Raw genomic sequence first — 16,257 nt, 5'->3', positions numbered from 1 at the left:
TACAGGTAATTTTTACAAAATGTTCATATAGTACTGACAAACCATAAGGCTTAAAACAGAGGAGGGAACTGGAAATATCCAAAACACTACTCCAGAAAGGAGAGTGTCAGGACAGTCATTACAAAGAAGCTCATGATGTAAAGCAAGAACCATGAAGATATATGAGGTTTTTTTGCTTCTTGTTGGACAAATGGTATTTAATCAGAAAGTGAATGAGGTTTCATAGTAAGTCATCATGGGTGCCTGCATTTTGGACCAGATTATTCTCATTGTTATTTTTCATATTCTACACCCCTAAATGGACTTTGAGGTTTTCTTACAGCCAGTACACAACCTGTGGGCAACGTTCCCTCTAAGCCAGTCCTGCTTCCCTATGATGTAAAAAATGTTTAATAAAATCAGTAGTGATTCTTACAATGTAAAGATTAAAAATGTTTTCCTTGGCAACATCTGGCAAAAAAGAAAGCTGTGAATATTTTACAAAACAGTTCTTACAAACTCCACCCTGCTTTTAAAATATTAAGACTTTCTCAAAATGGTATTTCTTCCTTGTTAAACCCTTAATCAAATCAATTCATATAGCTAATGTCCTAATTTCATGCCAGAACTTCAACACAAAAGGTTTTTCTGCTAATTGGAATGTACATGTATAAGCCACTTGAAATAAGAACCATGTAAACCATGATTCTGTTAAAAGCACGGGAGTGCAGACTGTGGGCTGTTAATTATTTTTGTGACAACCTTAGGTAGGAGGATATATAAAAAAAAATGCACATAAAGACAACAAATGACCCTTACCATGTCCAATAAATCTAACTTCAAATAAAGAACAAAGACTCCAAAGAGTTTTAGGCGTAGATTTTACAAATGGATGCCCATTGATTTCTGACTTCAAATAGCCTCTGCATGACATTAAAGGTGCATTTATTCAGCTACTTGGCTCCAAGAATCCAACCAACATATAGTGCTCTTGTTTTACCTCTTTGCACTTAACCCTTGCCAGGAAATCTTACCAGGTTCACTTGTCAGCAAAACAGAGCACATTCTGTTTTTAAAATAAAGCATGCTAAAACTAAAACAATGAACAAATGTCAGTGCCATGAAGGCAGTTAAAGCAGTCCCTGAATGCAGCTCTTTGAGGTTTGCCCTCTATACAGAAACCAATTTTCACTAAGCAGCAAATTAGAGCATGGGGGAACCAAGATTATTACATCTAACTGAAGATACAGAATAAATTTAGATGGGTGGAATTTATTGGATTACTCTGTTTAGGGAATAGAAGTTAAACACCTCTAACGAAGCCATGAGATTCTTAATGAAGATGAGACTAGTTAAGGCCTCAGTTCTACATCTCATCCCAAAGAAGCCCATTTCCAAGAACATTATTACATTCAAATTGAGATTTTCTCTTTTCTCCCTTCTGCCTTTTAAAACAAAATCCAAATGAACGCTCCAAGAAAACTTGCCTCTAAGCTGAATAATATAAACCACATCCCTGTGAGCTATGAGGGTATCAGCAACCTGCTCTCATGCTATGTTTGAAAAGACACATCTGAAAATTCACGTTGTTCATTTGCAAGGCATAAAAGCTACTTGTGATGCCAGCACCAAGTAAACAGAAAAGAACTGTCCCTGTTTTGTTGATCTGTATCGTATATCATAACAATATGCCTGTATTCCTCAAACACTGCATATCTGCTTCTCTGCCTAGTAGCAATCGTACATAACAAGTGATATCTAAATACATATTTTGGGAAAGATAAAAGCTCCAATATATGACAAGGAATATTATGACTAACAGAGAGATTATATTAATCATGAATAAAAAGATGATGTTTGATCCTACTTGTGCAGAAAGTTTAAAATTTTTTTTAAAAAATTCTTTTAAATTAATTTTTATCCTCAGGAAAATGATTAAAACCAGAAAAGCCTTGAGATGTCAGCTGGTGACATGTTTTTCTTCTTTATCTTTCTTTTTTGTTGTTGTTGCTGTGAAAAAAAAAAATCTGAGCGAATACAGCAAAGTGCATCATTAACTTCTTATTAATTTTATAATACAAAGGCAATTCAGTTAAAATAGTAGTGCTGCAACTTTAAATTACAGAACTAGCTTGGTATTTAATGAGAGATTTAGCACAGCGGGGTTTCTGTTAAATTAAGTTGTGCCTTCACATCACAGTGGGAAAACAGGTGTATATTGGTTTAGAATTATGGAAATGTTGACTAATTCCAAGGCTTGTAATCAAACAGCACGGCACCCTGCAATATTTTCTTCCAAGATTCTGCATTAATCATTTATGTCTGGTCTTATTTTCTTCATGTCCACTAAAAGGGTGCAGCTCAAAGGAGCAGATCAAGAGCTGATGTTTTCATGTCTCTGTTAAGGATGAAGTTCAAGCAAAAAGCAGAGATAGAGACATAGCACTGCAGGCTTTGCTCAAAAACCTACTTAAATTAAACTGAACATGCAGTCTTGGAAGGGGGATGAATTTCACACTAAACCTCCACTTTTTTGGCTTCTCCGGTGCTGATCCAAAACCTGCTTACTGAGCTACCTGGAGTGAGCCTGCATTTAAGAAATGAAGAGACCAAACCCAGAAATAATCCAGGCTCTATCAATAATGAACACAGAGCTATTCTCCTCCACACCTCTGCAGCAGTGCAGGCCACACCTGAGCGCAGGTAAAACAGAGATGAGTTCCAGCAGCCACAGCATCCCTGCAGTCCCCTGCTCCTGCCTCTGCCAGCTTTCCTTACCTTACTCTAATAAATCACCTGCCTTTGCCTTGGATTTTCATCCTGGGCTATTTAAGGATGCCTCATCTGATGCATGGTGATATTACAGCAAAAGGGGAAGGCACGGATTCTTTTGTTTCCAGGAGACACCTTATTACTGAACCTCCTACTGACCATACCTCACTTACTGGAAGCAAGCTGACACTTGATGCCCAAATGAACCTAATCCAAATTCATCCCCTGTTGTAGCTCTGACAGAAGATTGCTTCCATTTGCTCTGAGACTATTTCACACACAGAACTATCCACTACTGATTCCTGCTTGTTGGGTAAAAGCTGCTTAGCAGGCAAGAGGAACAATACAGAAATTGCTAAAATTCATATAAGGAGAACCCTGCTAACGTGAAGTGTTTCTAGCATGTGTGCCACAACTTTAAAGAGTGCTTAAATGAAGTTATTTTGGGAATAAACAGATGCAGCATAACAGTATCCCCATATATGCTGAATGTCGGCATGCTGCACGTGCAAAATATAGATTCTGTTATATAATATATGCTGAATCATTCTGAAAGACAAGTAGTAGAAATGTATTCAAGTTGTTTCTCTTTACTAGAGGCTTCCCTTTAAAAACGTAGGTATAACAACTTATAGTAAAATCTAAACATCTCTGGCTGTATCGGGAATATTTTAAAAGCCAAAGCCCCAGAGTCATGGGAATGTAGTGTCCATATTTCCTTAAAAAAAAATTTTGTAACCTCACAGTCAGGACAGGAAAAACCATCTTAGAAAGATAAATTTTAAATGACAAAGAGCTAGAGAGGGCTTTAGGGAAAAAAACCTATATTTTTGAACCTTACTTTAAAATAACATCAAAAGATACACTAGCATCTTTAACTGCTGCCTGCTCATTAGCTGTGCAAAAGTCAGGGAGAAAATGATGCCCTGCTCAAGTAAGATGCAATGCAGAGCTGCCAGCTTTGCTACCTGTATGTGAGGAAGCCAGAGAGGGAAATTGCCCCTCTGAGTCACCCACTGGGATAAATAACATCTCTCAGAACACAGCAAGCAGCCTGGGGGACTCAAGGAAGAACAGAGAAAACTAAAAGCAGCTGAAGGAGCTTGGTTTGTTTAGCCTGGAGAAAAAGAGGCTTGGGGTGACCTTACCACTCTCTTCAACTCCCTGACAGGAGGGTGTAGCCAGATGGGGGTCAGGCTCTGCCCCCAGGCAACAGGATGAGAAGACATGTCCTCAAGCTGCACCAGGGGAGGTTCAGGTTGGACATGAGAATGAACTTCACTAAAAGAGTGGTCAAGCTTTGGCTGCCCAGGGAAGTGGTGGAGTCATCATGCTTAGAAGTGTTAAAAAACCCAAATGGATGTGGCACTTAGTGCTGTGATTTAATTGACATTGTGGTTTTTGGTCAAATGTTGTACTCAATGACCTTGGAGATCTTTTCCAACCCTTATGACTCTGTGATTGTATGATTCTAAACAGACCCTGTCTACTTCTAAGGGAGGTGATGAGTAGATCTTGTGGTAGAGCTTGAGGGATGCTATTTGGGCAGGGTGCTGCTCCAGCAACTTGGGATCACCTCCATCCCACCCAGCCAGTCCTCACAGCCATTTGTCTCAAAGCATGGTGGAGAGCAATCACTGCAAGTTGGTTTAGGTGCAACATTGAATGGGGTTAGAGAGCTCTCATCCAAGGGCTTGGCATTTTCTGGCAGTAGGAAATGGAACAAACAACTGGGGCTGCAGAGACAAAGGATGCTGAGGTTCACCCTGAGCTCCAAAGAGGTCTCAAAGGGAATTGTCCTTCAGAGCCTTCCTTTCTCTCTCGAGGATGGCACATCCATCCTCTACACTCTAAAGTGGTGAGACTCCCACTGGGAGGCTTGTAAGGTCTTGGTACTGTCCCTTGCAAGGGCCAGTTGCTGGAAAACATCACTTGAAGAGGCACAACTTTTTTCCCGCTTCCTACCTTTGCAGATTTCCCACTACCATTCCCAGTATTTTCATTGGAAATGACAGAGGACTCCCATTTTAGCTTTAGCAGGGCTCGTAGGAAACTGTCCCACGACAGCACCTCTATGCTGGCCATTTCCATGACACATGAGGTGGATTCCCTGACAGGAAATCACTTGCATAAAGTGAACTGGCCAGATATAATTTTTCAAACACAGAGTGTCCATTTTCACACACACCATATAGGAGCTAAAGGAGATATTGGCCTTATAACTGTCAGTCCAGGCAATGCTCTATTTATTTACACAGTGTATTTATTTTTTTTCATGTCTGTAACCAGACACTACAAACATATACTTGAACACTTCTCCTCCATCAAGAGGGAATATACCTCCATCCTTTATATTTTTTCTCTTCCATCCTCAAAGAATACAGCAGAAAAAATGAAAATGGTGGTACAAGAAGATTTCAGAGTTTAGACATGCAATTACCAGTGATATACTTCTCTCTAGCCCTGTAATTTAAATATAAAATACCACAGGAAAATGCAAGATACAGTTTGTACAACACAATCACAACTGTTCTGAATGCTGGTGCCAGTGAGAGCAGGTGGTGAGGAGAGGTGATGTCAGGAGACAGGATGATCCTGTGCAAGCAGCTACATGGTACCACACTCCCCAACACCCTGAGATGTGCAGCCAGTGCGTTCAGGTTGTTTAGAAACCATGTGGATAAAGGCTACATTTAACAAACTTTGGCTGTGTTTTGTTTTTTCTTCTTTTCTCCATTTTCAAACATGAAACCGCAGTGGTGCAGTGTTTTCTGCCATATGTTTTCTCTCCTCCCTCCCTCCCCCTTAAATAAATTAAAAAAAATATCCACATTGTACTTTGGCCACTGTCTCTACTCAGCAGGAATCAGTACCCTTTCCAGAGAACAGCAGCTGCCTTTGGACATGATGCCATTGCTACAGGACTGGCACCAACACAGGACAGACCATCAGCTTAGCCACCCTCCTTGCAGAGATCAAGATCATTTGGGGCACCAAGCTGCATTGAGAGCAAAAGGGCTATTCTTCTGGCAATAAAATAATTAGGATCAAAAAGTAAATGTACTCACCCCAGGTAAAGTTTTAATATTGTGCAGTGCATTCTGTGCCTCAAGAGCAGCTTTTCTTGTATAAAATGTTACGAAACAACAACCTATAGAGAGAAATGAAAAGCTTTCAGAAATTAGCGAGTATGATTTGTGAGAGTACAATAGGGAGAGAGAAAAAAACAGTGGTTGAACAACACATTATGAAAGCTGGAAATGTGAATTATCCTGAGGCGCCTGAATGACATGAATAAAAGAAAGCTTGTATGATTTAAAATAAAAAGTCCCCCCCTGTGCATTGCATCTATAGCACACCTGCATTGTTAGTGAACTGTAATCACTTAGAAATTGTTAACCAAAATCCAATTGGCTTTGTACATTGTAAATAAGGTTATATTTTTCTGAAGGCTCCCCATTATACTTTGAATATAAGCAACATGGCAGGCTCAAGCAGCAGGAATTCATTGTTACATTCCAAGCAGAAAATCAGGCTAAAGCAGGACCTTATTTAAAGGGCCTTATACAAAAGAGCTAAGGTTGGTTCCCCCACTTCTTTGAAACCAGGCAGGACTGGAGGTGGAACACTCATCTCAGTTTCAAGAATGAAAAACAAGCTACAGGTGAATTCACCACTGCTGGGATAGTGGAGGCTGCTGATGGCTGACAGCATTAAGGGAGTCTCTGCTCTCCCTGCACCTGCTGAATTTTCAGTAAAGCAGGTGGTTTTAGTTGCTTTAATCCTGTGGTTTCCCTTTTGACAGCATGGTCCAGCCAGCTGTGTGTGGGACCAAACTTGGGTTGCTATCACTTTGTCCATTGCAAACACGTAAAGCAGCCTTTGCTGCAGCACACACAACCCAGGCAGCTTCTCCAGCCCCAGGATGAGGTCAGGGCTCACAGGCAGATCCTCAGGGAAGAGCTATAATGTCACAGGCAGGGGACAAAAAAGGGTTTGCCTGTAATGCCCCACAGCAATGAAGTCTGCTCCTTGACAGATGAGATGTGTGCTGCTGATGGGGTGTTTGGTGCTATGGGGAGAGGCAAACCATTCTGGGCAATGCTGGCTGGGGGCAGAAGTGGCTTCTGAAGTAAAAATCTGCTACACATGAAAGAGGATGATGCAGGTCTTACTGATGAATCAGAAAACAATCCTGTTCTCTTAATCACAGTCAGAGATTTGTTACAACTCCAGAGAAATGTCAAAACCAATCAGTAAATAAAAGAAACCCCAGCTTATGAGTCTTGGTGCTCCCTTGGAGTGTGACACAGATAAAATAATCTGTGCTTCAGGCAGTGAGCAAAGCTTGTATCAGCTCCCTAATGTTGGCCAAGGTGAAACATCCCAGCCCACCTGACATTCCTGCTTGTGTTCAACCCTGCAGCATCCCCATAGTGGCAAAGGACACAAAGGAGAAGGTGTGCACAGCAGCCCACAGCAGACATTGGAAGCAGCCATGTGGAGGTGGCCCACTTTGGAAAGAAGGGCTGAATCCAGAATGGCCCCTCCACTGCCCCTTGCTTGGCTCAAGCTGTGCATGGCATTGGGAATGCTCCCTCTGGCTCTGCAGCCAGGCCAGTGACAACCATTACCTCGGTAACAAGCAAAGGTGACCATGTATTGCCAGCTGGAACACAGCAAGTTTATCCCTAATACACAAAACCATTTGCAGGCACAGATAAACATGGGCAGGCAGGTAATGCAGACTCAACACAGCTGAGAGAAACATTTTTCATACTGCCAACAGGTTCTTTAAAATTTCACACTTTATGATGGAGATGGTTTAATAATTATTTCAGTAAGCAGGACATCATTTGCAGGGATCTATGCTAGAGACAGGCACAGCCTGTTAAGGTTTGTGCTTCCTGTGTTTCTAAAACTTCTGTTTCACTGGAAAATTCTGAATATCTGAATTATTTTACCCCAGATGAAAATGAGAAAAAAATTCCAAGTTTGTGACATTTAATAGTGTGATTTTGAGACAGTATGGCAATATTTTTCTATCCTGTCAGCCAGCTCCAAGTCTATCTCCTATTGTTTCTTTGTTTGGTTTGTTAGCTTTTTAATATAAGGCTTTTTAACCAGCAGAGAGGATTCAGAGGAGAAAATATCAAACTGTAATCACAACTTTGCAATGGCCATGTCCTTTTCCATGGGCCTGAAGAGTTTTATTTTAGATTTCAGCTCAGGGGGTTCATTCTGATAAGGAGAAATTTAAAATCTATTGGTTTATCATTCTTGGCACTACTTGAAAGAACTGCACTTGAAAGATGAATATGCTGTGAAATACCCTTTAACTGGTCATTTTTAGGAAGTAATAGCTCAGGAGAGAAAAATGTTTCTGTGAATGAGGGCCGGAAGAAACAGTAGCTTAATGGGAAATGTGCAGGTGTTTCAGGCAGGTCATTGGACCTTGACAAAAATAGAGACTTCTGAGCTCACAGACTGACACATCTGAAAATGCATATGAATAAAATTTTTTCTCAGGATGCATTTGGCTCAAAACTTCTTAAATAAAACAAACCCCACAACAAGAGCTGATTTGCTGTGATTTGAGGGGGGCATGGACCCCCACTTGTGGACACCTGAATTTGAAGGTATCTGCTACAGAGGTCAGGGCTGGACTCAAAAAAGAAAATATGGCAACAGAGAGGAACAGAAAAAGCAATAGTCCATGTTTCCCCAAGGAAATACTGTAGCTTAGCCTATGGATTTTCCAGAGGTGCTGCAGCCAGGTTACACAAGTTGTATTGAAGATGCCTCCAGTGCAAAATCCTTTTGGGTCAGTACACATTAAAAGTACCTAATTCAGTTTTTTCTGCAGGAATATTGGAGGGGAAGATGCCTGTGTAATAGGACAGGGCTAATCTGTGCTTTAGGACTGGTAGCTGTCCCCTGCTGAAAGGCAAAGAGGCAACGACTTTCCTTCCTCCATTTCACTAAAAAAATGTAATATTGCCAAAGACAAACAAGTGGCCCAGCTGGAAAAGAAAAAATATGTTTCTTACTGAAAGAAAATGAAAAAATACAACCCTTCCCTTCAGGTCCCATGCACATATAATTGTTTCATCACCAACAAACTCGACAGCAGCTTGAACCACAGCTAGACTTTTCTGACTTCCAAATAACTCAGGGCCTGGCAGTGATAACCTTCTCCTCTCCTAGTCAGGACAGCTTAAAAGGTGAATTGGTTTGTGGACATGGTTCTGCCAGTCCTCAACAGCCTGAAATACAGCCCAGTTTAGCTCCACATGGGTTAGTGTATTCTTGCCCACAGGCAGAGGATCTCATCCTGCCAGTCAGTGCCTCCAGAGCAGCAAATCTCCCACGCTCTGCTAAGCTGGTTGTGCTCTACTTGGAACAGTATTTACTACAGCGTAAGGCATTTCTTCTTTGTACCTTGAAAAAAATACTGAATGAATCATGCAGATCCCTACAGTCCCTTAAGGACATCGGCAACAACTTCATGGCTATCCTGCCAGATGCTTGAACAGACTGAATAAAACCTGCCACTCCATGCTGCTCGGTGTTTAATGGCAACAAATGGGATGCCTGAGAAACAGCAGCAGAAAACAGCCCTGCTTCTTAAGGCATCCGATGAGCAAACGCTGCAGTGTGGACACTACAATGTTCAACTTCAACACCTCATTAAAAAAAGGGAAAAGATCTCTTACTTCAGCTTGTTTTCACTCTCTCTTTCTCTCTCTCTTTTCCCCCCTCCCCCGCCCCCCCTTCCCCTTTTTTTCTTTTTTCAAAGCAAATTTAGTGCCAGAGAAAGACCTCAAGGTCCCAGCCATTGGGAGAGAGTTGACACATTCAATTCTCCATGACACATTCAATTCACAAGCCCTTGCTCAGGCTGCCAAAGGCACCAATTAGCACCACTGGTAGAGATTTTATTTATTTAATTTCCACAGAAACCTGTTTAGCAAGACAGTGACAGGGACAAACAGCCTCATGTATGGCTAGAAACAGCTTTACATGAGTCACTGTCAAAGATGGCAGCAATGGATTACAGGGGAATCCAGCCATTGGTTCACTGAAGCCATAATTTAGAAGTGAGGAATGGGAAAAAGATCAAGTGATGAGGATTTTCACACCACAGCAGCCATGGTTTTCTGCTGGCAGTGAACTTGGGTTTCTGGAGGACTTTGTGGAACTATGACAAATTGCAGTTTTCACCATGGAACTTCAAGACTTGCCATTCCTCTTGTAAGCAAGAGAATTTTTTCAAAGAGCTGCTTGTGACCCTATGCAATGGGGCTTCTCCTGACATGTGACTTCTGCTCTATGACCTGAATTTCCCTCCCAGCAGAGCAGTCACAGCTTTGTTGGGCTGCAAGGTCCAGCTCTATGACATCTCCAGGAGCTCTGCCATGCCATTATTTTTGTCACTTTCTCCCAATTCAAACACAGACTAATTATGCTGTGAGAGCTGTTTACATTCCTAATTTTGAGTAAGTAACACAGGGAAGCTCTCCTCCACTTGAAGATGTGGCTTACACAGTCCTTGTTGGCATTTAACGGCACTGGGATCTGTGTAAGAGGCTTAATCTCTCAGCCAGGATTTCATGCCTGAGTGAATATGGACACCTCCATCTTGCTTCGGGTGAGAAAAAGTCTTTTACAGCTCCCTAAACTGAATAGACAATTCCTGTGTTAAAGTTACCAGGAATTACACATGTGCATCTATATGAGAAAATAACCCTTGGATGTGGACAGGAATTAAAACACGCTCCACAAGATGCTCTAAGGTTTTGATTTGCTTGAAGAAAAATATTCTGCAATCTCCCAGGCCCAAAAATTTAACTTTTGGGAAATAAAAAAGATAAAGGAGGTAAAAAAAAAGCTCAACCCATATTTATTGGTCTGATATATTAGTTTCTTTAGTTTTCAACTGTCAAAATGTGTCAGTTTGGATCTCTCCTGTGTTGTGCATATTATCACCTGCTGCCAGTACCTGAACCCTAACCATGGGGTATAGAAATACAAGAGCTTATCAGGGCGCCTGCAAAGCCTGCAACAACTTAAAAGTATGAAATTTGCTTTACCTTCTAGACTAATAAAATAAACACTTCAAAACAGCTATAATGATTATCTGATGATTGAACTCTGTATTCTTTTAGCGAGTAATGGAATACTGGCAGACAAATTCAATTCAAAATACATTCACATTCAGGACATCAACAAAGTCATCATGTTGTGAATTGAAAATTCCTTTAAAGGCTGCGTTTGAATTCTAAGGGGCTGACAGATCAAGGGACTGAAGGCCCTGGAAGGCTAAATGAGTGAAGTCCTGCTATGTTTCTTTCTTTCTGTGAATGAAGCTCACTTTTGTGTGTGCATTTGCAAGCAGAACAGGTGCTGGCTTCATACAAGCCTGGAATCTCAATGGGGACAGTAGCTTCTTGTCAATCCAGCACAGCTCAAGCTAGTTTAAGTTCTGGAGGATTTCTTTTTCTTGTTTTTTTCCCTACTCCAAATGCTTCTCTCCTCATTTCCACATTCACTCATCCACCACCAAAATTTAAACGCTACACTAATACAGGGCAGCCTTTAACAAGGTCTCTTGCATTCCAGCCATCCACCTGAACTCTGGAATTCCTGCTCTGTACATCACAAAAAGCTGCCTGAACAGCGCGATTTCCAACCAAACACACCATGACCTGTAATGTCATTTTCCAAAAGCCAGTGAAGACATTAAAATCTCTTTTCCACTAAAGCCACTGAGAAGACCTATTTCTACTAGGCGTTCAGGTGTGTGGTTGGGCAATGAGACTTTTCACTTTGCTGACTTTTTATGCAGTGCAGTGGGAGCCTTGCCTAGCATTTCTTCTGTGCTACAGATGTTAGTGCAATTACCTAACCTGCACTAAAGACACTGGTCTAGTATTAGGAGAGGTGTTTCAAGTCTTAGACATTTTGATTGGGTGGTTCCGTACAAAACCAGAGAAAACCAGAAATGTCTGAATAGCAAATACAGACACTCCTGACAAAGACATCCAGAAATAAAAATCCTGCTATTTTTGTAACTCTGCTTATCAGAAGAAGGTGGCTAAGGTAGGGGTGTGATTTGATTCCTACCTGCACCAGCCTCATGCTCTATTGCCTATATATTGCTCTCCTATTAAGTCATGGGGGAGTAAGATGGAAAGGATTCACTCCTGAAGCCATCCCTGCTAGAATTGCCGAATACAGCAGAAACTAACCTTTAATGATGCCGCCTCCCAATTAGCTCAGGTTTGCTAATAGTTTGATATAATTGGCACCCTGATGGAAACCGTATTACCAGTCCTGTCACCAGCCAGGAAATCGCATTGCCACTCTAATGACAGCACATATTATAGCAATGCCACTTCTAATATTAATACATTAGCTGAATGTAGGCAAGGGCTCACATGTGAGAAGGATTCACAGCTGGGACGTGCCAAATTCCACCCTGTGCTCTATTTTTCCTCCGGGTTGCAGCATTCAGGGTGGCAGTGCCCCAGCCCCAGAGTGCCCCGCATCGCACCGCTCGCATTAAAGCACAAATGCTCCAGGCCGGTAACAGCCCCGTAAATGGCCACTGAAAAATGATCCCATGGAGCTCAATTTTTTCTCTCCATGCCTTGCAAGTTATGACGGCCTTTCTGTTAATTGGCCACAAGTCCTAGTTTGCTGTCAGCCTTCAGCTGCACCAGGGAGCTCTTTTAGAGGAGTCGCACTCTGTCATTCCCGTACCCTTGTGAATACAAATGCTCTCTATAAATGTCCTCTGCCTACAAAATGGAAGTGTTTTGGTTTTTGGTGGTTTTTTTTTCTTCTTGCTTTTTTTCTTTTTTTTTTTTCCTTTTTCTTTTTTTCAACCTAGATTAAATTTGCTGCATTTTCAAGCCTTTTGGGAAAGCAGCTAAGAACTAATATGCACTGGTTCATGTCCCACAACACTTCCCTACCCATTATTATGTAAATTTTGACTAAAGTGCGACACAGATAGAAAAGATATCAAGGGCAAAATTGCCAGAATCGACTTTTCTTGCTCTCTGAAATAAGCCACTTATATTAAACAGTTTTAAATGGCTAATAGGTGTACAAGTATCTGAAGCATTTCAATGTACAATTTTTCATACAGGACAGTGACAGCTTTTGCAAATTCCTGAACTCTCCTGCTGCCAGTCTAATGACTGGGAAGTGAATGGCCAGAATGCTGGAATTCTCTGTTTTACTTCTGAAGGAAGGGGCCAACTTCCACACCTGCACCTTGGCAAGACTCATATGATATCTGCACTAGATGGTGATAAAGGAGTAAAAAAAAAAGCAGATGCAGAATTATATTCTATACAAGGTGGCAGGGTAAATAAATACATACACAAGTCAGGTTTATAGCATCAAGGCAATTTTGTGTCATTAAAAAGTAATCTGTCTCTAAAGAAACCACCCCTGCATGCTGGGAAGGAAGCTGAGCTTTATTGGGCTGAGCAGCGGATGAAAGACGTTGCAACACAACCTCAGAAAGTGGAGACAGAGCTGAGCAGTCAGTGGCACTGAACCTGCCCATCAGCACTGCATTAACACCCTGATCTGCAGGAGGCCTGGCCTGGAGTGTTCCTCCTTTGCCAGCCTGTCCAAGCACCCACCCAATGCAAATCCCTAGGGAAAGCCATGGAGATGGACAGTGTCAGGCAACCATCAGTGGGAAAATCAAAGCAGCAGCTCAGTGCCTCCTGTTGAGTCCATGTTTGGTCCATTCACATTTCTAGATCTCAGGGGTGGAGAGTTATTGGGATCTTACACATCAGTCCATATGGGTTACAATAAAAACTGCTTGTCAGAGCTTTTGAAATTCTCAAGTGAGTAGGACAGCAGTGAGAGAGGGTGGGAAAATGGCATTCCACCTCTAGCTCTGTGAGGGGGTATCCCATGGGAAGTTACTGCACTTCCCACTTGTAAAATATAGGAAAGAATACACATAAAATACAATAATTTTTTAAAAAACTTGAAATAGTTTTACAAGGCTTGTAGCTATGTATATATATTGTATCAAGAAAGAAATCTTTAAATTGGGGAGATATCAAAATGAAACAACAACAACAAAAAAAGAAAACACAAATAATTATGTATTTCTTTTACTGCTTTGTAATTTTCCCTTCATCTTTTCTTTCTTCTCTTCCTTCTTATTCTTGCACTAATGATCCTTCATCTTTAATTCACTTTCTTCTTCCCTCAAATAAATTCTTATTCTTTTATTTGTTGCAGATGGTTATTGTTTCCCTTTTCTTTGGCCAGGTAACAATTACTGACTTGAGTTTACTGGCTTTAAAATGAACTAACATGTCCTCTGCACAAGTTAACCCCTAAGTCTGAACATCTGCTAAATACATCTTTGGATGCAGTAGGGGGAGAGGGTTCAGAGAACAGATGCTTAAAAAACCAGAAACACAAAATTAAGATGTCCTCCCTTATCAATCCATTATTGCAGCAGAAAACTGCTGTGACACTGTATCTCAGTTCAAAAAGACTCTACAAAGATCATGTTTACATAAATCAACATAGGCAGGGATATATCTTTCCCTGATGTAATTTCAAAAGCCCCATTGTCTCCAACCCTGGCACTCACTAGTAGCAAATCAAACTTCCCAGCACACATGTCTTATAGTCCTGGATTTCCTTCTATTTTTTCTTTCACTTGAATTCTTGAGAAAGATCACTGAAAACTGGCTTTTCCTGATAAGACTTCCAGATCACTGCTCTGATGAAACCTCTAATTGCACTGCGACTCCTGAGAAGCCACTTGAGTCCTAGTTCAACTAGGAGGCAACTCTGTAGGGAAAAATACTCAGAATAGAAGAGCCTTACCATTAAACTATCCCTTCAAAAGAATCAAATCTTTGAGAGTTATTTGCAATTTATAAACTTTCCCTATGAAAAACCTATGTTCTGTGCTGGAAATTATCTTTACTGGTTAAATCCCAAAGGCATCCTGGGCTGCATCAGACACAGCAGGTCAGTGGAGGTGAACCTTGCCCTCTGCTCAGCCCTGCTGAGGCATATATGGGGTTCTGGATCTTCTGTTTTTCCCCCAGTAAAAAGATGTGGACATACTGGAGGCTGTCTTGTGAAGGACCATGAAGATGAGGAAGGGTCTGGAGCATGTCTCATATGAAAAGCAACTGAGAGAGCTGGGACTGCTCAGCCTGGAGAAGAAAACATTGGAGGAAGATAGAAGCCTTCTAAGTGGTCCAATGACAGGACAAGATGCCATGGCCACCAATCAAAATACAGGAAATTCCATTTAAAAATAAGGAATGACATTTTTATTCTAAAGGTGATCAAACACTGTCATGGTTTGTCCAAACAGGTTGTGGACTCCCATCATCCCAAGAGATATTAAAATCCTGACTGGGCACAGCTCTGACAAACCTCCTGTAGATGACCCTGCCTTGAGCTGGGATTGGATAAGATGAATCCCAGAGGTTCCTTCTGACCTCAGCCAGATTGTGATTCTGTGAAATGGCAATGAAGGAATTTAACAGGCTTCTGACAACAACCCTCCTAACACAGCTTAACTTCCCCAGAAATATACTGCAAGCTTATTTAACTCTAGCAGACAATATCAGTTAAATTACTGTTTTATTGTTGTACCAGTTGGGAACCAGCTCTCACTCACTAGCAAATTTCACACACTAGATGAGTGTTTTTTCATAGCAAGAACACAGGAATTAGGTTTTTTTTCCTTTTTTTTTTTTAGAGAAACAGAATAAGATACCTTATAGTATCTTCTAGTACCTAAAGAGGACCAAGACGATATAGGTGGAGAGGGACTTTGACAGGGGTGTGTAGTGATAGGACAAGGGAGAATAGCTCCAAACTCAAAGAGTGATGGTTTCAGTAGGGTATAAGGAAAAAATTCTTTACCGTGTGGGCAGTGAGACAGAGGAACAGCTAGCTCAGAGAAACTGTGGATCCCTGGAAGTGCTCAAGGCCAGGCTGGATGGAGTTTTGAGCAACCTGGCCTAGTGGAAGGTATCCCTGCCCTCAACAGGGTAGTTGGAACAAGTTAATCTTTAAGGCCCCTTCCAACCCAAACTATTTTATGTTTCTGTGGTGATTCTATGAACATCCCAGCATGGCAAGTATTGCCAATAAAAATGTCTTCTGTCATACCTTTTTGTCATACCTTGTTTTAAGAAATATATTGATACATTTATGAATTAATGATAACACAATGCATTTTTTTAAAGTTGTAGTTTATCCAGTCCTGCTGTATCTGACATGAGGTTTTTTAAACCCCACTGACAGCTCTAAACCTGTCAGCATGTGTCTTCTAAGGACAGCATAGGAAAAGCTAGAACTAGCAGTACAAAGAGAAAAAAAGAAAAGAAAAAGGACCAGGGAGAAGGAGTTATAAAAGAAGGTCCATAGTGGAAAGATTGCTATTGCTGACACTTCATTCATTTACAAAACAACAAAACCAACAACAAA

At 41.2% G+C, this 16,257-nt stretch overlaps 1 protein-coding gene across 16 annotated transcripts in view; it reads right to left on the bottom strand.

Annotated features, from left to right (window-relative positions):
- Nucleotides 1-16,257, bottom strand: part of CELF2 (CUGBP Elav-like family member 2) — a 545,552-nt gene that overhangs the window by 94,722 nt on the left and 434,573 nt on the right. For all 16 annotated transcript variants that reach the window (XM_064421752.1, XM_064421753.1, XM_064421755.1 and 13 more), the window contains one exon: nt 5,820-5,902. In XM_064421752.1, the coding sequence (XP_064277822.1) occupies nt 5,820-5,902 (83 nt within the window). The remainder of the gene's footprint in view (nt 1-5,819; nt 5,903-16,257) is intronic.

Source organism: Passer domesticus, chromosome 5 (assembly GCF_036417665.1).
Source record: "Passer domesticus isolate bPasDom1 chromosome 5, bPasDom1.hap1, whole genome shotgun sequence".
Taxonomy (NCBI): domain Eukaryota; kingdom Metazoa; phylum Chordata; class Aves; order Passeriformes; family Passeridae; genus Passer; species Passer domesticus.
The sequence above is the reverse complement of the archived record's forward strand: the minus strand, read 5'-3'. Positions and strand labels throughout refer to the sequence as shown.